At 39.4% G+C, this 22776-nt stretch overlaps 2 protein-coding genes across 4 annotated transcripts in view; one reads left to right on the top strand and one right to left on the bottom strand.

Moving 5' to 3' along the window:
- The window catches only part of aimp1a (aminoacyl tRNA synthetase complex interacting multifunctional protein 1a), a 111610-nt gene that overhangs the window by 46218 nt on the left and 42616 nt on the right, over positions 1 to 22776 (bottom strand). The window lies entirely within an intron of this gene.
- The window catches only part of tbck (TBC1 domain containing kinase), a 57356-nt gene that overhangs the window by 29751 nt on the left and 4829 nt on the right, over positions 1 to 22776 (top strand). For all 3 annotated transcript variants that reach the window (XM_074629290.1, XM_074629289.1, XM_074629288.1), the window contains 2 exons: positions 13671 to 13834; positions 18975 to 19134. In XM_074629290.1, the coding sequence (XP_074485391.1) occupies positions 13671 to 13834; positions 18975 to 19134 (324 nt within the window). The remainder of the gene's footprint in view (positions 1 to 13670; positions 13835 to 18974; positions 19135 to 22776) is intronic.

Raw genomic sequence — 22776 nt, 5'->3', positions numbered from 1 at the left:
ATCTGACATTTTATATACTAATATAAACAATGAAAATAATCGTTAGTTGCAGCCCTAGTTTTATTGGGTAATATTCTCTCATCAGCATGACTGTAAAATCTTACTGTCTAAACTTTGAGCTGATGCAGTCACAGATTAATAATATGTAATATTAAGGTGATGGAAAAAGAACATAAAAGTATGCTAATAACAGAGTTGCTTGTTAATATTACCGTAACGTTTACTCTAATACTCAATAAGTAATATAAATCACTATCAATAATTAAAAATATCGCTGAAATTCTATTCTAATTTTATTGTAAGGTAATGCTGTCAAAATTCAATTTCAAATGCAGTGATCAGTGATTTTAAATCTAAATATGAGCCTATAACTAAATGGTCTACTATGACCACTAATAAATCTACAGCATGTGTCGTGTGTCTACATAGTCAGTATGAGCAATCTGTAAAACGAGGCTGCAGGAGCTTTTCTACATCTTATTCAGTGCCACCCATACAGACTGGTTACCTTGCTTGGCAGCTGGATTCTTGTGATGACACGAGATCACGCGAGAAGCGCGGGATCACATATCACACGAAAATCCATCTTGTCAAGCTTCAAGTAATGCTTTTGTATCCAGGACTCCCTAAAAACGTGGTATTTCACCCGGCATCCTGCATCCTGAGTGTTGTGTGCCTGATGTGCGTTCTCATCAGCATGTATTTGGTCGTCTTGTCACTTTTTGGATAAGCTAGCAAAACTGTAACCCTAAAAGGTTGCTCATTAAACTTATCTCTGCCTTAACCCAAAGATTAAACTGACAGGAGACCTCATAATTGTTACTTAAAAAAGAGAGGATTTTAGATTTTTTTGTGATCATCGATTTACAAAGATACACTTAGATTTTTGCTCCTTGTAACATTACTGCTGGCAGGGCTGCAACCGCAACTAAACTTTGCTGCACATTTTCAAATAACTTTTACCTGACTGCTGATAAATTCTTAAATGGACCATCATAACGTTACTGGAAAATAAAGATGAAAGCACCCAGGATAGATCTATAAAACGTTAATCCAAAGAGCAGAGATTAACATTACAGTCTGATCACACTGGGATTTTCACTTGACTCACTCTCTCACACACACACACGCACACACACACACGCACACATACTCTCATACACCCACTCGCCAATTGCAAATTCATTCTAAGGTTGCATGACTGGATAGTGAAAATTAAAAGTAGTAACCTACATTATTTATACAAAACTAAAACAATTCATGAACATGCACACGGAGCTGTTAGACGGTCACGGAGCTCGCCGAAGCGTGCACAGCTACGTCCTGCAAAACCACACCCATCCAAGTGAAATACCATCTTTTTAGGGAGTCCCGTTTGTGTGTCAGTCAAGCCAGAGCACTGACCAATCAGCGTCCTGTGAGGAGCTACTGGCAGCTACGGCCTTGGCTTAGGTGTTTGTGAGGCGACACAGAGAGGCGACAAACAACAATGGTGCCTCCTGAAGAGGTTAGCGTAGATGCTGCAATAGCATCAGTTATATCAGGACTGGAGAGTATTTCTTTCATTGAAAGAAGAGCAAAGATTGTTACTGAAGGCTTTTCTCGATGGAAATTATATTTTTGCTCTTCTCCCTACTGGCTTCAGAAAGAGTTTGACTGATAGACTGTTCATCCAATCACCTGCTAAGTATTTTTTGAAAGTTTAAACAGTATCCAGTGACGGCTTCTCAGAGCGTTCTGTGTAAACAAGCCATCTGACGGGCCAGGTTAACAGACTGTTACTGTAGAGATGTGATAGGGTTTATTAAATGTCAGCAGCTGATTTTAAATTGAGGTAGATTTGCTTGTGAGATACTTGTCAGCTTTCACAGTTTTCTCTGTGAAATAATCCCAAACGTGAATAGCGTCACACTGTTGCCATTCATTTTTTTTCTGCTCTGATGTGATAAGTTGTTGCTACATTAAACGTGTTTCTGATTTGCACAAAGCGTGACTCACTGCATATTACCCAGCACCTGTTCTTTTCACTAATCAACACCTGAGTGTAGAGCAGCGCAGTGACCCCAGTAGGCCTGGTAAACTGTATTGATTTTTCATGTTAGAATCAGTTCCTCAGGAATTAAAAGTTACAGTTTAATGCTCGATACAATACGTGACAACGCCAGTCTTTAATTCCCAAAGTGGCCAAATATTGATTTGTTTTAAAATCCCTTCTCTTTACAAATACAAACAGTCAAAATATCTGAGCACAAATAAAGTAAAATTTTATTTATATTGCACATTTTATAGTACGGTTACAAATTGCTTTTCAATAAACAAACTACATTAAATTAGATTCATTTGGCAGAAGCTTTTGTCCAAAGCAAGCTTCCATCAGCAGCAAGTGCGAGATGTCGCCAAACATTTTAAGACCGTCCCTCCAAAGATACAGAAATGCAAATACATGAATTAAAAATAAACGCATAGCACAAATGTATTTAAACTCCTTAAAAGGTGTTCATACTTAGTTTTGAGGAGTACTTATCGATGTGATGCTGTCTATCACACAGGTCTTTTGTCTTTGTTTAGTTTTTGAGGCGCAGCCCTGTTTGCCTTTCACACCTGAATGCATCGTGTTCAGAAAGCTCACAAACAGTCTTGTCAGCCCCTATCTGCTGTGTGCCCAAGTGATTGCTGTAATCTTTCTCATTCAGCCGAAGCTGAATGAGAAATGGGTGGGTGGTGGCATTGATCCATGGCCGCATCTATCTGCACCCCACCTCTTCCTCAGAAAACATTCAGGCAGGAGTGCACTTTGTTGAAATGTCACTCTCATCACTGGACTGACCACAGACACACACACACACACACACACACAGTACACACAACACTAATTATACAATATGACTGCAGAGAAGAAATCCAGGAAATCTGAATGTTGATCAAGAATTTCTTTAATACACATATCAGCACAGATAGACTTGAAGATAGCTTTTTCAGACATTTGACTTTCTCAGTTAAAACCTGCTAATGTTTGTATAGTGTGAAGAGTACAAGTGAAGACTGTGGCAACAGTAAATGAAGGTATATAGGATGTCACATCTGACAACATGCAGTCTCTCCTTTTACAGTTGCCCCTATAAGATCAATCAGAAGGTAACGCTTCATGTAAACACCTTAATCAGGATAAACTGACTTGTTCTTTTCTGTTTGACAGGGCTGGTTTAAGACTTTCACTATCTTTTCTCCAGATTAAAATGTGTCATCTGAAGAAACACTTATACACTTTATTTATTACTATGGCCGTTTTTCCTGACATTCACTCTCTACCATCTTTCTCAGGGCAGCTATCTTTGAACAGGCGATGTTATTAGTTTTGGTGCCATACAGTTCAGTAACTCCTGAAATAGAATCTTCTGATAAAACTTTTGCTTCAGTACAAAACTGCAGTAAACTAATTACTTCATGTTGCCATGTGTTCAGTGTAGGTCCATCTACAAAAGTTTGCTCAGGGAATGAATGTCGACAGGACACCTTATCCAAACAGTGTTTTTCTGTGCTGACATGTGGTGAAGGGACAGTACCACGCCGAGGGAGTTTCGTACAAAAAAGGCTGTGGCTTTGGAAGATATTCACTTGCTGCTGAAGCCTCATATTAGCTTTAGCTAAAACTTGTAATGTATTTTTGCACAGAGCAGCAAAGACTGTGGATTATGTCTCTCATCACTTACATTGAAATGGCTTTCTCCTTTGGGCCAGTATGGACAAGGAATGATTACAGCAAGCAAAACCTGTTTCAATATTCATATGGGGACCCGCCTGTTGTTTTAAAGGAACAATGTGTAACATTTAGGTGGATCTATTATCAGAAACGGAATATAATATGAATAAGTATGTTTTCTTTAGTGTATAATCACCTGAGTCACCTTGTGTTTTTGTTACCTTAGAATGAGCCGTTTATATCTACATAGGGAGCTGGTCCTCTTTACGGAGTCCGCCACGTTTCTACAATAGCTCAGAACGGACAAACCACTGTGTTAACTTTTCTTGCATAGGCCAGAGTTAATAACGTTACTCGCTCCATAGTTAAGCCCCGTCACTCCACTCCGTCGGGAAATAAGACACCGGAAACCTCTGTTGGTCTTGAGGAGCTGCAGCATGTATTTCTGCACAAACTGCAACTTCCACTGAACATTCAATCGATATTCTTAAAGCTAAACTAACTCTGTCTTCTGCTCTGCTAGCTTCCATGTGAGCTCACACACATTCGCCGCTGCTCTTTCTCTCTTGCTTCACCACTCACTTCCCACGGACACACACACTCTACGCACCGGCTCTGCTATTCTGCAAATGACCATATGTTACTCTTACAACACCTGGCTCTAGATTGGGCCATTCACGTTTTTGCGTCGCCCACCATAGTTCTCCTATACCCTTGACACACGGGAGAAGATTCAGGTGGTTGTAATCTGCACCTCACTGCTAGATGTCACCAGATCCTACACACTGCACCTTTAAAACAGACTTAACCTATCCTTCAGGCTTAAAAGTAATGAAAGATATAGAATAAAACAACAAACAATACTCACTGTTCTCCACGACGTCTTGACTCCCCAAAAATAAATAGTGTTATGGATGATACTGTACAGATGCATATACTGTATACGTGTGTTACATGCTGCCCTATCGTTCCTCTCTCTGGTAAGAGAGCAGGAGGCTCTGTCAGCAGATTCCCAGCCCTCGTAGTGAACAGACATCCATCTCACTGGACAGCTGCTGTCCACTCAGCTTGGTCTGAGTGAGTGAATTGGAGAAAGCCGGCTCTCCTTCTCCTTTCTCTGAGCCACTAATAGGACAATCTAAACATAGCAAAACAAATACAAAAAAATTGCTCTACACTTCTTTAAATTGACTCCGTCTCACCAATCTTTGACGTTGATTTAGTTTGTCTGCAGTTAGTTGATCAAGTTAGGTGGTCTCCTTCTTTCTCAAATTGTTTATTGATAATGGCGTTTGCATGAAGATCTGTGCACGACTGCTCGCAAGTGAGTGATGCTCCTCTGTGGCAGCCGTAGTAGAGCAGCATTTGGGCAAAGATAGCTGTAAACAGCTAAACGTGTTCCCAGATGTAGAAGTTGTCTATCTCAACACAACTGAACACACATGAGAAATATGTGTGTTTGCTGGTCACTGTAATGTGCTGCACATAAAGAAGATGGTGTTAGTATTGTCTACATAGTTATGCTTTACATTGGCAGATTTGAGAAATGAAAATAAACCAAATGTGGTACAGTGCATGGGAAACTAGTGCCATTCCCCATGGATGAGCAGATGTTTTGCTCACTCGCCATCTAACAGCTGACAGAGCTTGTAGCTTGTCGATGATTGAGCGAATGGATGTCCATAAACGGGATCGCATACTGGTTCTAATTTGGCAGAACTTGTGCACCACTAACACGTAAAACTGTGAGCGAATGGAGCATTCCCAGTTAGGTAGGGTAATGCATTCGAGACTTGTTGTGAATGGGTAAAACTGGCCCATTAAGTCTTTACTTACTAAAACACAATCACATGAGCACCTGAATAATATACAGTATATGATGTAATTTAAAACAAAATCTCTGCAATAAATTGTAGCATTTTGAAGCTTATTATATAAAGTTTTGTTGACAATATGACATGTTGTTTCAACCATTAGAAACATTACTCAATGTTACACACATTATACAAATGGCCATAGAGTATAATGAATGCCTCTCTGACACATCAACAGAAACTGAACCTTATAAGCTTCACAAAGAGGATTTAACTCTGGGTGTTGTAAAGTTTTGGATTGCATTACATGCTACTGTGTCCTCCCTGTTTTATTTCCAGTTATTAAAGCTTAATCATAAGTAAACTCTATAATATATTCCAGTGATGCATCTTCCAAGTAAAGCTAATACTGCTTTTCAAAGTCATACTTCAGTATTTCAACAATAATACTCTACATTTATACCGTACAATTTGAAAGGTTTTTAGTAACCGTATGATTTCATTAAAGTGTGTTATGAATGACTGACTAAAATTCTGAAAAAACTGTGGTCTTATGATCTCACCTCCAAGTGTTTCAATCGTCAAACGTAAGTGCAAAGCAAGTTGCTTATGCAACACTTAAGCAGCATTATATTTCAGCCACTGTAACTCAGTTGTCAAAGTGCACGTCTGGTCTCAAATTCTGTCCTTTGTCAGCAAAAAGAGAGATGAATTTTCATTAGAGGAGGCGGCTTTTTCTCAAAAGAAATGATTCATATTTGAGCAATATTGGTAACTGCTGTGTGGCCAGAATTAAAACAGGAAATTGGTGTGTGTGTGTGTGTTTGTGTGTGCGTGTGCGTGTGCGTGTGCGTGTGTGAGGCCGCTGTGAGGGTTTTTTGTTGTCAGCATTTTTCTCAGATCATGGCCTCAATTATGCTCTTCTCTTTGTCTGACTGCAGACTTGGCAGATAAAAATGTTTTTCCTTTAGATATGATGCTCAAACACCACATACTGTGTTTTTTGATATGTGAAAACCTCAGAAGAGTTACAATCACGCAATGTGAAGGCACTTTTAAATGAGTCATTGACCTTGCCATAGAGCTTTATCCAAACTGTACAACACCGTTGTTCCCAGTTCAATATGTCAAGTGATTGAGTTTCTTTTGGCAACTGTGGACCATGAGCATTTGGGCATAGGGGCACACACACAAACACAAACCACTGCAGAGGATTTGTGTCTGCTTATCAGCGGCTCCAGTTTAGCCTCATCACTGTCAGTCCAGTGAAATGCGAAAGTGTCATTAAGCCATTTTCGGTTGGCACACTCGGCTCGTCATGACATTTAAGTCACCACAGAGTGCTCCGTCAGCCCCAGGCAATGACAGGCTGCATATTTTGCCAATTTCTTTCAGTATATTGTATGCGTAAGGATACATTTATGTGTAGAAAGAGAGAGACATTATTTTGTTTTCACTAGGGCTGTATATTGTCAAGAATCTGGCGATACATTATGTATCATTATTGAGCAGTTACGAATCAATATATTGCAATACTGTAAGCAAGGCGATATATCGCGATTTTTTAAATCTAATTTTAGGAAAACTGTCATAGCATAGATGACATGAATGAATCAATACAGTATAACAAAACATAATATCGCAATATTCAATACTTTAGATACTTTCTTACACCCCTAGTTTTTACTGAAGTAGATCTATAGGTGTTGCAACTCATCTTTGTTGATCAGCACACTGAAAATGTGCTTATATGAGCTCAGCCAAGCAACTGAGACCGTTAAACTCAGTTGAGTACAGCGGTCCACAGCTTGTGTCAAACCCGAAACAGGTTTGACTGCTGTGTCGGCAGATAATTTGCACTGGGTTAGGACTCTGGACGTCCGAGTAGAACTGCTTCTCCTACATGATGAATCAGCCAATTGTGGCAATTTCCTTCCATGCAACTAACCCGACGGTGTTTTATAATGATTAGTCAGGAACAACGACATTTTGCGATGCATGATTGTTACCTAGACGATGACCTTCCACAGAAATGTTCAAAATGTTGGCTCACAACACCCGTCTATCAGTTATATCTTATTGATGTGTACATAAAAGATGAGCATTAGTGGGTTGTCATAACAACTGCTTATTTGTGGTCCTCTGTTAAGTGTATACCTACTTGAAAGGCATTTTTTTGCTCTAAACATTTTAAAAGCATTCCTTAAAGCCCGTCTGATTGACCCACTTGCCATTTTCTCTACTTTTTGTATGTTCGGTGCTTATTCAGACAAATGTATTGAAATGTACACAGCTCCCAAAGACGATAAACTTGAGTAAGCATTTATTTATCAGTAAATACCTGTTCTTCTTATGTCCTCTTTTTCCCCTCAGTTTACTCATTTACTTTAGTAATTCCCTGCATGAGACTAGAAGCAATTTATATTTCATATTGATCAGCAGCATACATCTAGTGTACACTACTGATTTATGCACGCACACAGGAAAACAGCCACATGCACCACTGCTCCAGTGATTAAATGCTATGTGATAGTCAACAGGACTCGATGTAATCATTGCTCATCACAGCAAAAAGCGCTGCCAGCTCAGCAGGTTAAGACCCAGCTGAACACACACGTGCTGTATATCCGGTCCAAAACCAAACATCGTTTCACATTCGATGGAGAGATGGGTGGACCTGTGTTCTCTTTGGAATTGGATTTTATTTAATCTTGTTGAAATATTGAACACAAGTACACGTTACATTTAAAATGAATAAACTCCACTTCTCAGTAGTACTTTTTTAGTGCTATCTTGAAAGCTTAAGTGTTTTTTTAACGGAGCTCAGCTGTCCCCTGTTCCCATGTAATCCAACCACGATCTTCTTATCTCTGGGTTTGTGCAGCGAAAATGTAAAACTATGCTAAAAAGCAGTAAGTTAAAGCTGGTTTCCTCAATGTTTTAGTATATTGTTTGTGTAACATAGTCTCAATGGGAACATTCTGTACAGTATATAGTATTATAAAACAAAAAAACAGGCCCATTAACTCTGAGTGTAGATACTCAGCTATTAAGACATTTTTGAACAAAATAAAAATGTAGTTAATAGGACTGTCAATCAATTAAAATATTGAATCGCGATTAATCACACATTTTTTATCTGTTCAAAATGTACCTTAAATGGAGAGTGGGCAATTAGGCTTGCTTTCTGCAAATGTATGTATATAAGTATTATTGGAAATCAATTAATAACACCGAACAATTGCAAATATTGTCCAGAAACCCTCACAGGTACTGCATTTAGCATAAAAAAAAATCTAATCATAACATGGCAAACTGCAGCCCAACAGGCAACAACAGCTGTCAGTGTGTCAGTGTGCTGACTTGACTATGACTTGCCCCAAACTGCATGTGATTATCATAAAGTGGGCATGTCTGTAAAGGGGAGACTCGTGGGTACCCATAAACCCATTTTGATTCACATATCTTGAGGTCAGAGTTCAAGGGACCCTTAATGGCCATGCCAGACTTTCCTCGCCAAAGCTAGTATGACATGGTTGGTACCAATGGATCCATTAGGTTTTCTAACTTCATATGATGCCAGTATCTAAACTAGCTTTAAAACTGAGCCTGCTACAATCTCAGAAAGATTGATTGCGTTAATGCGTTAAAGAAATTAGTGGCGTTAAAACGAACATTATCTTAGATTAATTAGCGTTAACTTTGACAGCCCTAGTATTTAACTTACCTACCATGTACCACGTCATTTTATCTATCACTCGAGCATGTTAATTGATCTCTGGGGTTTTACAGAGATTAATGACATTAAAACCTAGATGTACCTGCATTGTTTTCTTTCAGATATCTTTGCAAATAGAGCTTACTCTACAGTGAAGTGCAGTCATGTTTTTTCAGCAACCTCCTGCTCACGGTTTGCTCAAATTTCCCTTTGTTTTCGAAGACAAGGGGCATCTGACCTCTAAAATCGTTTAGTTAGATATATGACGCAACAAAAAATCCTTCATTGTACTGTATCTTTTATATAATTTGAAATGTTTGAGCTGTATTAAGGAGTTGATTTGTTTGAAATCGTGTTGAGAGCTAGTTGGTAACTTTGAGAAAAAACGATAAATGTTATTTTTTATATAACTGTCATTATATCCTGACAGTACTGCATGAGACAGATAATCTGTGGAAAAAAAATCATGCTCCTCTGCCTCCTCCCAATGCTCCCAATGGCATTTGCAAGATTTCACAGTGCTGAAGGAAAACAACCAATCAGAGCCGAGGAGTCTCGAACGCAGCTGTCAATCACTGCTCATGAACTCTGATCAAACGGTCAAACTAGGCAGCGCTGATCAAATATCAATCAATATTCTGTTACTGGAATGACTATTCCTCACCTCAAATGTTTTCAGAAACATCTTGTAGTGTACTGTTTAGCTGTAAAATGAGAATGTTTGCTCCGTCATGTGGGCGGTGCTTGGTTTTGGCTCGACTGTTTTCAACATGGCGGCCGGGACACAAACTTTCTCATTGATTCATATTTAATCAGCACTGCCTAGTTTGACCGTTTGATCGGAGTTCATGAGTTTCGTGAGCTGTGATTGACAGCTGCCCAGAGACTGCTCAGCTCCACCTCGTCTCTGATTGGTTGTTTTTGTCAGGTGTAATCTTGCAAATGCCATTAGGTGCACTAGGGGGAGGCAGAGGAACATGATTTTTTTTTTCACAGATTATTTCTCTGATGTACTACTCTCAGGGTATAGTGACCATAAAAATAACTATTTATCATAGCTGCTCAAAGTTACCAACTGCAGCTTAATGTGCTGGTATTTATATGTTGGAGTGTGTTTTTAGATTTGGCTGTATGATTGTTACTGTGATATGTCATGGTGTTGCTGCATGTAAGTGTCTGGTGTGTTGTTCTGTATGTACCTGCCCAAGGACTGCAGATGGAAATTTGGCATCAATCATCTCTTTGTGCACAGTCCTTGTTTAATAAATGAATAGTCCTTTGTTTAATAAAAACTGAGAGCACACCCCTCCACTTAAGTTCTTGCATTGAAGGGCAAAGATGCACAAAATGTCAAAACTGATCAATCACTTTACGGTTGGTTTAATTTGCAAGCGTGTTTACACAGGCAGGTTTCACTGAGCAGGTGTGTTCAGCCACACCTTGGTTTACTCTCAAATTGAACTTACTGTAATCCCATATTTACTTTTGCCTTGCACGGTATTGTTTTCACTGATCCTAAACGAGTGGCCTGCAATTGGCTTTGAGCAAGTTACAAACGCTTCCCTGACTAACACTATCACCATGTCTTATTACGATTCAGTTTTGTTTTTTTTAAGGGCTATTTGAAACATGCCATCACGACTCAACTCCGTGGTGATTGTTTTGCTGTTGTTTGTAGTAGTGTTGTATTGGATTGCATCATATGCAGGGTTTCCTGCTGTGTTTTGTAGTGGAGGTGGGCTTCCGCACATGAAATCAACCCACGTCCACCAACATTTTAGAATATTAATGCATTTTTATTGACATAAAACATCACTTTTCAGTGAAAGAGAGAAATGGCACAATTTCCAACAGCAAATGTCATATATTTAATGCCTTCATCTACTAACTAAATTGGAGGCAAGATGCATCAGGACGTTGGTTGCTTATCCCCTCCACAATTTCCTGGTGGAAACCTTGATATTGTAACATGTTTCTAATATTAGAAATAGAAACACCTTTCAATAAAATGCTGTTCAATATTACACCAAAACAAAGAATCAAAACAGTACTGATTAAAAACACAAACAACTTAAGTGATATAGGCTCAACAAAAACTGAACATTGTGTGCATGATAGTATTTATTGCATGGCTGGTGTTTCATCAAATAGGTACAGATGTTTCTATTTTTACATTTGCTTGTCGGTGGTTGTTAAACATCAGATTTGACTTTTTCTTTGGTCATGGCAGTAAGACATCATGAATATGTAGATCCTAGCTCTGCTTGTGCTCTCTCGTGTTGTCTAGAATAGCTATTGTCAAGCTCTTTATTGATAATTCAACAGGGCAGAATAATGGTATTTGTTGAAAACAATGCACCACTCCTCAAATCTCTCTCCCTTTCCCATTCTGACTCTGTGTTGATGCAGCAGAGTGAAGCTGCACCCTTTAGACATATCCATATAGAGAATTGACACAGAGATTTTGCTATAGTCACAGTTGAAATCAGATACCTAACAGAAATAATCAGGCTATGAATATTTATTAGAAGCAGAACACAAAAACCCAATTGTTTGAGAAAATGTGAAAGAGGAATGTAGCAGCTCTACATGTCCCTTGTCAGGTTTAAAAAAAACAACGTGTAACAATATTTTTATTTTAAAGGATAACTTCGGTATTTTTTAACCTGGACCCTATTTCCCCATGTTTTAGTGTCTAAGTGACTAATGGGGACAGCAATTTTTGAAATTGGTCCAGTATTGAGGGAGAGCGCTGCAACCAGCAACAGCAAAAACAAGTTGCCAGGGCTAATGCGCAGCGTCAATGTAATGTTACATTCATTACAGTGCTTGTTTTTGCCACTGACAGGCTCAGATTGTTATTAGAAGTGTCTGACATTATAGAAAGGACCCTACAGAGAAATCAAACATTTTCTTACCTTTCGCTTGATCCGGTCAGTTTGTTATTGTTTTCAAGTCCCGCTCAAGGAGAAGTCTCGTTTTGAAATCTAAATATTCGATTACTCTGGCTCAAATAAATACGGGCGGCCATCGCACTCCAAGACCTCGTCCACATTGACGAAATCATCTAAATATTCATTCATGACATTGAAAATCTTTTAGATAACACTAAGCTACGCTTTCTGTACTCCAACACAACAAAATCTGGCTGGCTGGCACTCCACCATGGCATTTCCACCATGAATGTATTCCACTATTCCACCGTTATCTTCCGGCAACACGTCACCTCGCCAGATTTCAGAACGAGACTTCTCCTTGAGCGAGACTCTTTTCATAATGTCAGACACGTCTAATAACAATCGGAGCCTCTCATGGAAAAAACAAACACTTATATGGTAGTGGACGTAAATGACGATGCCAGCTTGCCCCAATAGGAATACATTGCAGCCTGTGAGCAACTGCCGTCTACAGCGTTCTCCCTCAATAATGGACCAATTTCAGAAATTGTTGTCCCCATTAGTCAGTTAGACCCTAAAATGTGGGAAAATAAGGTCCAGATTGAAAAATACCAAAGTTACCCTTTAAGGTACTAACTCAGGTGGACAGTCCACAGAATTGTTACATTAAATCCTTCTCCAAAAAAAACTCCCAAAAAACTTTGAAATCCTGTCTGGACTCACAGATATCACTGACTTCTTCACTGTTGGGTGGACGGATTGCCCAGCTAGCCAATGAAGTTAGCTGCTTTTAAACTTTTTATTTCATGGATGGTAGAGTTTTGGCTCTTAACCTACTCGACATGCAGTTGGCCCGTCTGTTCTGTAAATGGCTTTCACACAGTGTGCAGAAGTTCATAGATAATGCTGTTAGTATTTCTCCCCTATTTGATTTGCATATCAGTGAATAGATGTATCAGACTGCTTAATGACCACTCATTATCACAGTACATTTGTTTGTTAGTTTTTTTAAAGGTACTTAGAAAAAAAACTGTCAGCATCCTCAGTTTTTTTTCACAATTTATGCTTAAAATGATTTCAGAGCATCTGGAAATCATAGAGGTATTACACTTGGTCACCAATGAAGAGACCAGGGTTCTGTCCCCTGCAGCCATGCCTCTGGCTCGGTGCTTTAATGAACCCATTTGGCAGCACACATGGAAACTGGCAAAGGACCAAGTTCTGGTCACTGCTGCTGGTCGTCTGTGGTGCTCTCTGAGCTGTAATGCTGTTTTTATGGTAATACATAATGAAATTCTATACTTGAGTAAGTGGGACAAACTGTTTAAAAGGACGGGTCAAATATTTCATTAATACAGAAGAGATTTAGTTAACATAGAAGGCATTCAGGCCAACAATAATATCTAACCTGACACTATTCTTTCTGTCAATTTACGATGATTATTTATCCAAATTCCATTATTCAAATAATATTCAGAAATTCTACACTACTACACTTTTCTTCCTCGTCATCTAATCTCCTGTGACTTCCTTTCTTGTAGTCCCGGGAGCCTCTGGCGCTGTGTGACCTGAAAGCAGAAGTATCCCCGAGGGTCTCGGCCGAGGACTTAATCGACCTCTGTGAGCTGTCGTTGGCCGGGCCCACCAAAAGGACCAAAGCCGGCAAGCCCAAAATCATTGCTGTCGACATCCGCACCGTAGAGGAGTATCCTTACCATTTCTGCTATGAAATTTACCTGCCAGTCCCTTATCCCTCTAATGGTGGCGTTTTAACATTGAAATACATTGCACAGTCTCTCTCTGCAGAGGCACATCAGGAAATGTCCCACACAGACTGGAACTTGTTTGAACAACCTTGGAGTGTGTCCCAGCAAAGCAAAAACAACAAATGTTCTGCCGACATAGTGTTTACATTCTTGGCAGATAAGGTTGTTTTGAGTAGAGTTTACTTAAGCAAACCTGCTCCATCTTGAAGCTCTCTGTTACTTAAAGGGATAGTTCAGGTGAGTTGAAGTGGGGTTGTATGAGGTACTTATCCGTAGTCAGTGTATTACCTACAGTAGATGACGGTCAGTACGCCCCCTGTTTGGAGAAACAGACAGGAATACCAGCGCAGGAGCAAAGCAATGTACTGTCAGCACATCTTGAGGTTAGAGGTCAAGGGACCCCTTTGAAAATCGCCATGCCAGTTTTTCCTTGCCAAAATTTTGCCGAACTTTGGAACTTTGGATTCCTTACGTTTTAAGTAGTTTCATATGATATTTGTACCTTCACTTAGCTCTAAAACTGAACCTGCTACAGCCTCTGAAAGACGGTTGTCGGTCGCGATCCTGCAGGTCTCAGGGGGTTAAAAAAAACATCCATTTAAGTATATTTAGAATATTTTCTTACAGGGAACTGAACTGATAGTGAAACGTAATACTACTACTACTACTGTTAACTGTTTTTGTCAACGGAGCCTGCTGGCTTTGAAGAGAGCATAGATAAGTTTCACATTCAGTTCAGTTCCCCATCGGAAAGGGCTGTCTGACGGCAAGATAAAGCGGTGAAAGTATTCTAAATAAAGCGTACATATTGATATTCTTCAACCAAACAATTGTTTCCCATTAAAGAAGAATTAACTTGGGTAGGGGTCATTTGATTCTCACTCAGCTGAGTGTTGTTTTTAAAGTGGTGCTGACTCCTGATGCCACTGCTTTAAGGGCCATGTTATACTAGAAAAGAAGTGGTTCCTACGACGTGTTGTTGACTACATCAGAAATCAAAAGTGTTTATAGTTGTTTCCGTACGGCTACACTGGAAGACTGTGTGAAAAGTGAGCTGTCAGGGGGAGAGGAGGGAGATGCAATAACCGCCCACACTTTCAGACCGTCTCTCCTGGAAGACACTCATAGTGTTGCACTCGTTTGTACACATGAAAAGTGACAGAAGAAGTTGTGTGAGGACTGAAAAAAGAGAGCAAGAAGTTCAAACCGTGGCTCCGTTCTCATCTCGCGAAGTACTGTAAGTGTGAATGGCGGATGGTTGGGTTTCTGAAGCTATGGACCATCCGACAAGCATTTCTGAAGAAGTATACTGGCAAAATTTACTTGGAGACATGACAGGAAAAAAGTCAACCCACCTGCTTTCGTCGGACGATGATTTAACTTTTTATTAGTTTAAAATGATCTTGTAAACTAGCTACTTGTGAAACAATCCAGTCGTACACATCATCTCTCAACTCCAGTGTCGCATCTCAAGGACTGTAAACAATGAGCAGCACGCGGAAAAGGAAGTCTTGGCCCGGATACTAGACTGCTGGCTACACCAGAACCCCAGAAATATAGCCCCTTGCCCCCAGAGTCTTATCGTCGTCAAACTGATAGCCGATGGGTTCATAAGATAAAACACAAAAAAAACACAGATTTTGAAATACAGTTATTGTAACACGGTGTGCACACAGCCTCTCTGACAGCACTACACCTGGCTCAAATACAGACAGACTCCTCTGCTTTGAGATTTCTCTCTGATGAGCGTGTCTTTGTTCAGTCTCACAGCTGAATCAAACTGGTTCTTTTAATGTCAGAGTGCACGTCCTTAAGTGTATGCCAGGTCTCTGTACAAGGTGTGACTCTTGCACCACTGAATGTACAGAATGCATGTTCTTTGTATCGTGTCTGTACCTGTTAGATATATAGATAGTAACTTTATTGATCCTGAGGGAAATTCAAGATTTTGGCAGGCCTGTGCCATGCTGGTCTGGCATCTGAAACTTTGTTTTCTTTTCATTGCTGTTAAGGATTAATGTTTCCTTTCACTCATGAATATTGGCACAAAGTTAAAGACGCACACAGAAACTAAATTTGCACCCAGTTGCATGTGTGCATGTAAAAAGCCTTTCTCTTTATCCCACGGTGCCTCTGATTTCGTGCTTATTTCTTGACCTGGTGCCAGTGCTTTGCAGAGTTTTGAAATTGAGCCACAGGCACAGAAAGATGCACGATTCCCATCTAAGGCAAGTAGGAGCAGATACAGGGTGGATGATCTACTTCAGTTATGTGCTGCCAGATTCTGTAACATTCAGTTAGGCCCATCATATCCACCCAGGCTGCCCCACCACATCCTGCAGTCTGAGAGACGGGGGGGCATAAAGCAGAGATTAGCCTGTGAACCAGAGCAAAATGCATTCTTCTGGCCTTTTGGCTACACCGAAGTTTCCTCTTTAAATGGTACATTTGTTTTGGTTTTCATGAGAGAAGTTTTTAGTCTGGTTATTGTTTTTTTATCATGACCCTTAATGTAGAATATAGTTCTGCTGTACAAAAGAAGCTCTTTTGTTAAAGGGGACATATCATGAAATTTCACTTTTTCAGTACTTGAACACATACATTTGGGTATCTGGAGTGCCTGCCAACCCACAAACGGTGAAATAAGACAATCCAGTCAGTTTGTTTGTGGGCTGCCTGGATAAGAAAACATGATTCAACAAGCCATTTAGATTTGGCTCCCCTTCCTACATGTCACATGAGGGCTCATTAGAATATATCTCACCCAACATCTGAGAATCTCCACCCACAGCTTGAGAACTACCTCTGCAAAGGTGCATCATGTATTTCTCGCAAGCCAATCAGAGCTTTTTCAGCAGGGGGTCTTAAAGAGACTAAAACGGAGCATTTCAGAAAGAAAATAAAGGTATATTCAGACAGTATGAGAAAAATCAATTATTTTTTTTACATGAAAGCATGTAAACATGTTCTAGTAGAAACCAAAATACAAATTTGAACCTGAAACTGAGCAAGATATGTGACATTTAAGCTAATACCTGAGTATATCAAGTGAAGAGTTTCTATGCGACAGCTCACTGGGTGTTCAGTATGTGTGGGTATGTGTGGGTGTGTTTGCTCTCCAAAAGAAACCATGTATCTCCAGAAGTGGTAATTTAGATTCAGACAGTTGGAAGATTAAGTGTTTTGAGAGGATTCCTCTGCTTCTTAAACCTGCAATAGGCAGAATATTTTTTGCATCATTGGGCAAAAATATTATAATTCAAGTGTTCTGAGAGAAAACTAGACTTCTGGTTCTCCTCGTGGCTCTGTTTTCAGGCTTTAAAAAAAATCTAGACGGGAGACTTTGGCCAATCACAGGTCATTTCAGAGAGAGAGCGTTCCTATTGGCTGTTCATTCAACTGAGGCAGCTGTCAATCACTCGAGAACTCCAATCAAACGGTCAAACTAGGCAGCGCTGATCAAATATGAATCAATATTCTGTTACAGTAATGATTATTTATCACAAGTTTGCTTCAGCTGGTGGGCAGTCCTTTGTATTTCCTCAACTGATCTCAACATGGCTGCTGGGTCACAAACTTTCTTATTTTACAGCCAAACAGTACACTACAAGATGTTTACTCTTTTTTAATCACATTTGCTCCATTTCTATCCACTGCTGCTTTAAGCTAAACAAACAATTAAAAAACACATTGGGTGAAAAGCTGAAAATAAGGCTGTTTTTCTTTGACTTTGACTGTTTTGGAGATACATGGTTTTCACATGACAGTGACAATATGCATTGGTTGATGTGCATACACATGCATCAATGTAGGTCTCCCATACAAACTAATTCCCTATAAATCCCTTAGATTAAAAATGAAAATGTCTACTGCTTGCCACATTCAATTGCATCATTATCCATATTTTTCGTAGCTTTGCACCAAATTACAATATTGCATAAAGAAATTCATTTTGCTTTTGCAGATGGGCAGTTTTTATTACAATAGTGGCCCAGAAAACCCTGCTTGTACAAAATGCAGAGGACCTGATGGAGTGAGCCTCCCCCTTCAGATCAGTGGGATGGTAATTGTCTACGGGGGTTAAAGAGCCATTAATCAATAAGGATTAGTGGATAGAGAAAGGATTTTGAAATGGCAGTTCCTCTAGCCAAATTCCTACACTGGAGCCTCCTGACAGACAGAGGCTCCTCAGGCTAAATCTCAACGACAAAAGGGATTTGACCACTTTCACAGGATTTGGCAACCCTTGTTCACCTTTATTGTGATCTTAGCCAAAGCTCTGTTGTGGGTGTCTGCGATCACAAAAAGTGGATTAAATTAAGACCTCTGTGGGGTTAATCAGGACAATCTAGTTTTGGCTGTACCAGGTGGTTATTCTCTGCTGTAAAAACAACTGGTTTGTAATTCCAAGGCTGAATGTACCACAATGGGATTTGTCAGTTTGTGGATTATACATAGCGTTATGTAACATACTGACTCTATACTGTATGTTCTTGTGGCAGCTGTTATGATTTAGTGAACATAGTCATTTGCCCGAGAAAGAAGCACCACTTGTCTTAGGTCATGTAGCAATAATGTCAATAGCTACGCTCTCAGAAATAGGACAATCGCCTTTTCTCAAGAGCTATTATTCCATTACATACCACTCTGGGGTTGTTCACTGTCCCTGTGCTGATACTGACTCTGTTTTCCCAGCAAATCCCTCACTAAGACCCAGTCTTTCTCTTTTCTTTTCTCCTGCTGACTCTCTTATTACATCTCCTTTATAAACTGTATCTCTTATTATTCCTGCTCCTTCCCTTCCTTCAGTTAAGAGAGCTAGTTTTTCCCACACTGCTATCTTGAAGCTTGTCCTACATACTTTTTGTATTGGACGTGAGCCTGATAAGCAGTATAACAAGCTTTCTAATTAGGGCATCATTAAACTGACTTGATATTTTTGAATACTGTCTATTGTCTCCATGTTGCCTAAGGGTAGTACCGTTTCTCGTTATGAAGAAAAATAACTTCTTTTGGCCTAAGTCCCAGACAGGTGCTGCACCTGTTCAAAGCTGTGCTCCTTAACCCCACCACCTCCAGCTTCAGCAGAGGCCATATTTCTGGCAGCGTCAACATTCCCTTCAGCACAGCGTTCAGCCCCGACGGTGAGCTGGTGCAGTGTCCAGCAACAGGAATCCTCCAGAACTACAGAGGACGTGTCATCGTGATCTTTGGCCACGCCATGAAAAGTGCTGCTATGGTGAGAGAGCTGTCACACACACACACACACAGACACACACAAACATGTGTACGGCACTATTTATACACACTATTTAGACTCTTAACCCAGATATACAGTATATTCCCACATTAGAGTGCTGCACAGATGACGTATTTTTGTAGGCGAACCAAATTAGCATCGCCCTGGGAACCTTGACAAAAAGCCAATGTGATTTTTCCATTGGGTTTTGTATTATTGCAGAAAATAAACTGTGTGGCAAACAAACATTTATGATACTTACATGCTTTGTTCAGCAAGATTATCTTCACAAATGAACACCACCTTTATGATTTTTGAAGTGTGAATGCAATCGCCAGAAGTAAAAAGCTAACGTTAGGCTATAAAGGAACTACACCACGGTCCCATGAGCGTGAGTATACACGATGAGGCTGTAAAGGCGGACGAGTCGGCGTGATGACCTTTTGTACTCTCATTTAGCCACTTGTTAGCAATCGCTTTTTAAAACATAAAAGCATAACATAACATATAAAAGCTTCCAAATTCACGAGTGGGATATTTACTGACGTATTTTATATCGTAGAACAAAACGTTAAAATCTCTTCAGCTTGTGTTAAACACAGACCTTATTTCAGGCATCTAACTAAAAACCCAATGACTTCCAGACGAGGGAACCGGAAGTGCACAAACTAATTTCTAGGTTTTAGGACCCATTCTTGCACCACTCTATGCATTACATAACCTACCATGGAGATACATACCACTTTATGTATTTTTATTTATTTATTTAACCAGATAAAACCAGTATAGATAAATCTTTTTTTTTAGTGGCGATCTGGCCAAGAAGGCAGCAAGTTACACGTTGGATACACACCATACAATAAAATACAAAACAACGCATTACAAATGGTGCATAGTAAAACTAATGTCTGCACATCAACAGAGGAGATTAAATAAACACATGATAAAATGTTGTATTGTAACAATAACTATTTATGGTAAAAACTTCAGTTAACTGGTTAGGTTGGAGAGATGAGGAAGTCCAGATTGAGTCTAGCCTGCAAGTCATTCCAAGACCAAGGGCCATACTAAAATAAGCGTAGACAATTATTGACCTATTAGCCTAGATTGGCCTTGTATATTAAATTACCAGTGCTGCATCCTCCGCATAGCAAGTGAAGACCAACCGACCAGATTGTACAATGTGCAGTGATGTGTCCTGTAGCCTGAGTTTGAAATATATCTCAAAGCAGCATGAAAAAGTGGGTTGAGGAAAGCAAATGGTAAATGGTATCACCATAGTCTAGCTGAGACAGGAAAAAGCCTGTAACCTGATGTTTACGCGAGGATGGAGATAAACATAACTTATTGTGTAGTCGAGGTCAGACTATTTCTCTGTTATGTTATTTTTTGTAATCTCGTAAGCAGACACAAGTTGGTACCATTATTGTTTGAAAGTGCATCAACTATTGGATGGATTGCCATGAATTTTTTGTCCACTCATTCATGTCACCTTCAAGATGAATTTAATAACTTTTGTAATCTCTTAACTTTTCATCTAGCACCATCACTAAGTCAATAATTTAATTTGTCCCATTCTTTGATTTTTGACCAAATACCTGGAAAAGTAATGGCATTCCCTTCGTTCAGCCTCAGCTGTACTTTGTGTTTAGTCTTAATAGCACTAAACACAAAGTTCAGCGTTAACATGCTAAACTCAGAGGTGAACATTTTAAACATTATACCTGCTAAATATCTGCATGTTGTCATTGTCATTGTGAGCATGTTAGTAGGCTGATTGGTAGGATAGGATTGAGCTCAAAGCACAGCCCCAAAGAGCCTCTAGCATGGCTGTAGACTCTTTGTCTTGTCTGAAAGGTGCTGTTTGGTGATCAGTGAAAAACACAAAATGTGTGGGACCATCGATTGGTTGATGGTTTCTTCCAAAGTTTGAACACCAAAGGTTTTGGTAGACATTGAATTCTGGCTGCTATCTACCCAAAACCAATGTGAGCGACTTGCTGCTGTGCAACACACCAAGCATTCTTGACTTAAAAATCAAAGGAAGATGGCTCTATATTCCTCTTTTCAGAGATTTTTCATGGAATGTGACGTCCCTTTAGGGTCCTAGATGGGGGTCATGTCAGGGCAGTGGAAGCAGACCTCCGGGTCATATTGCCTCCTTTAAAACCCCTCTGATCATGTGCTGGATCTCACTGGCTGACTCTAAGGTGATCTCCAGTATTATCATTCTGTCTTTTTCTATTCATATATGACCTGGAAAAATACTCTGTCTGTTGACTATCCTTATTGAGGTCATAGGATGAGACAGGGATGGGCTCTAAGCCACTGACAGGAAACAACACAACAATGATACAGTTTGAGTGAGTGAAGTTGAAGGCCAAAGAGAATAGTAATGATTTACGTAGAAGACTGGGTTCATGGTTTGATTGTCTTCTTCTCAGTAAATGATCTTTGGTCATGTTTATTTTTTATCACAAAAGACTGCGATACCAGGGATTTTTTGTAGTTAGTTTAAGGAGAGTATCAGTCAAAAACTGCACTTTAAAATCTTGTGTTCAGTTCAATAAAAATCTTTTAGAAATAAATTCCTTTTTTTTTTTTTTTAATTCAACAGGTAATTTTGTTGTATTTTAGCTAGAGATGCATTGATCCGAGTTTTTCGATACCGATACCGATACCTGGGCTTTGGGTATCGGCCGATACCGACTACCGATCCGTTGCAGTGTTTAATCAATAAGCTGTTTGCCTCACCGTGGCTGGGATCATTCTTTTATGTGTAAGGCAACATCAGACTTCACTTAAACATTGCTTTCCTAACTTTGTATAACAAAACGTATCAAATAAATACTTAGATACAAATTAAGTGAATTGTTGTTTACTGTATTATTAAAATAATAAATCGTACACCAGCAGTTTGGCAAAAGAAATCTTCAAAATTAACATGAATTACAATTCAAGTGTAAACCTTTTTATAGCTGCAACAAATTGGTCAATTAAAATTTAAATACCAGTACATAATGTATATAGTATATAAACATAGAATTGAATTTAATAACTCGACCCCATTGTCACCGATATCCGATGCAGCTATTTGAGTCAGTATCGGCCCGATATCCGATCCAGTATCTGTATCTAAAAATCTAACTAATTTTAACAGTATACTGAAAGCAGCAGAATAGCAGAACTGTGTACACGTTAATATCTGTTTATTTATAGAAAATATTGTTATTGTGTTGTTCAACAGCGTTATCACATATTTTCCTCATATCGTGTAGCCCAGTCCCTAGTCTTGTTATACATAAAAGATTTAGCTAAGACACTAATCCCCCATATCCAGATCGGTGTCTTGTCAAATCCACAGCAGCCTGGAGAAAACCCTAGAAGTCCCGAAGTAGCCATAAGTCTTTGTGCATTTGAAAGGCTAGGTTTTTATTATACAGTACAGTACAGAAAGTAGGTTTTTATTATACAGTACAGTGAGTACAGTACAGTATAATAAAAACCTACTGCGTTTTTGCCTCTGTTCTTAAAGACACTAGGACCTTAGCCGAGGCTGAAGCTGTATTTTACATAAATCATTGTCTTTGACATTTCAGTGCACAAAAATAACTTTGCTCGCTTCAGCGTAACAGAACAGAG

Source organism: Sebastes fasciatus, chromosome 3 (genome assembly GCF_043250625.1).
Source record: "Sebastes fasciatus isolate fSebFas1 chromosome 3, fSebFas1.pri, whole genome shotgun sequence".
Lineage (NCBI taxonomy): Eukaryota > Metazoa > Chordata > Actinopteri > Perciformes > Sebastidae > Sebastes > Sebastes fasciatus.
Note: the sequence above shows the minus strand (reverse complement) of the source record. Positions and strands in the feature narration are given on the sequence as shown.